Source organism: Phaethon lepturus, unplaced genomic scaffold (genome assembly GCF_000687285.1).
Source record: "Phaethon lepturus isolate BGI_N335 unplaced genomic scaffold, ASM68728v1 scaffold35468, whole genome shotgun sequence".
Lineage (NCBI taxonomy): Eukaryota > Metazoa > Chordata > Aves > Phaethontiformes > Phaethontidae > Phaethon > Phaethon lepturus.
In genome coordinates this window covers 397-2,059 of record NW_010558895.1, presented here as the reverse complement: position 1 = coordinate 2,059, position 1,663 = coordinate 397, and the positions used below count along the sequence as shown (strand labels likewise).

The window sequence follows — 1,663 nt, the reverse complement described above, 5'->3', positions numbered from 1 at the left end:
GCCAGCCACTGCCCTGCCAGCCCTGGTAGCAGTGGCAACGAAAATGGGTCCGTAGGAAGAGGGTGTCAGCAGAGGACAGCTGGCCCTCGGGCCAGAAGAGGGGGCGCTGGGGGTGGTCTCCATCCCGGCGCCGCAGCTGGAAGCTGGTGGAGTTGAGGTGGAGGAAGACATCAGCGGTGCTGTCCCGGCGCAGGCAGCGGCCCCGTCCCTGGCACAGTGCCGTGCTGCAAAGCTGCGCTGCCGTCGTGACGTTCACGATGTAGCGGCCTAGGTCCCCCTCCAGGTAGTTCTTTATGATCTGACAAGAGTCCTGGGGGAAGGAAGGGCATCAAGGGCATGTTGGGGTACGCCAGGGAGAAAAGCACCCCAGATGGAGAGGACAACCTAGCCTTGAGCCACTGGTCCCCCTCTGGGGAGGGGCGATCCCCCTACCCATCATCTACCTCCCCAGAAGTATGCTGACTCCAAACCTACCCGGTTTTTGGTGTAGTCCGCATCACCCCAGAAAATGGCCCCAGCTGCACCCAGCGCCGCGCTCTCTCCGATGGTGGAGATCAGGTCCGGCTGTGGGGACAGAGCCCGGTTAGTGCCTGCAGACCCCACACAGCGCCCACACCCCCAGCACAGTGCTCCCTAAAGAGCCCAGTGCAGGGTCAGGGAAGCAAGACCCATCCCTGCTCCAGGCCACAGAGAGAGGGGACTGTCCCAGCTCCATGAGGACAAGGCTCCCCACCACTGCCATCCTCCCCAGGGGCTAAGGCAGCACAGCGCCAGGGCTGTGGGCTCATGCACCCTGACGTCCCGGCTGCCAGGACCCAGGAGTCCTGTGGCACCTCCCAGGAACTCCCCTGGTGATGGTGACCATTGGTGCCAGTCCTGCTGCCGGACACCTTGCCCATAAGGGGGTCAGTTTGTGGCACCCCATCATTCCCACAGAGGAGCTGAGCTGGGGATCTCCACACGGTGACACCTCCTCCTCCTTGGTGTGAGGGAGGCAGGGTTGGGGACCCCTCCTGCTCCCCAGGGCCAGCCCCATGCCGGAGGGCTGCTCCCCATGCAGAGGCAGGCAAACCATGGGGTGCAGGTAGCACTGTGAGGGCCAACACTAGCCTCCAGAGCCACCATGCTCCAGGGGGGCAAGATGGGATGCAGGCAGAAGGACTACCTTGGCTGACCCCAGAGCCCAGGTGCCTGGGACTTGGGATGAGGACATCCCGGTGGCGCAGCCCTACCTGGCTGAGCACGTCCAGCTTGCGGATGTAGGTGGGCCGTGTATAGACGAAGACGGGCAAGGAGTAGCCATCGTGGTGCTGCTGCGAGATGCGCATAGCCTCCATCACCCGTGCCCGCACAAACTTGCGGCTGTTGGGGGTGGAGGCCAGGAGCAGGTCAAGGTAGATGGAGGGGTAGAGGGCCATGCTCTCCCTCCAGAGCCATGCCAGCTGGTCATTGCGCGTCTTCTCCACGTCCGGGCACTGCCCGGTGTAGCTCTCCTTGTTCTTGCTGTAGTCATGGTTGTAACAGTCGGGGAAGAGGTAGAACCCCCAGAGTTGTTTGGGTCGGAAGCTCTTGGCCATGCGCAGGGTGCTCACCATGAACTGCCGGGCGGCCGACTCAAACTCAAACACCGCCTGCTTGTTCACCTCCTCGCGGGACCAGGTGG

General features: G+C 63.3%; 1 protein-coding gene across 1 annotated transcript in view; it reads right to left on the bottom strand.

The window, feature by feature from the left end:
* Positions 1-2: 2 nt before the first annotated feature.
* The window catches only part of LOC104625552 (hyaluronidase-2-like), a gene marked incomplete at both ends in the record, with an annotated part of 2,053 nt that continues 392 nt past the window's right edge, over positions 3-1,663 (bottom strand). Inside the window, 3 exons of the mRNA XM_010293203.1 lie at positions 3-310; positions 475-564; positions 1,233-1,657. Coding sequence (XP_010291505.1) covers positions 3-310; positions 475-564; positions 1,233-1,657 — 823 coding nt within the window. The remainder of the gene's footprint in view (positions 311-474; positions 565-1,232; positions 1,658-1,663) is intronic.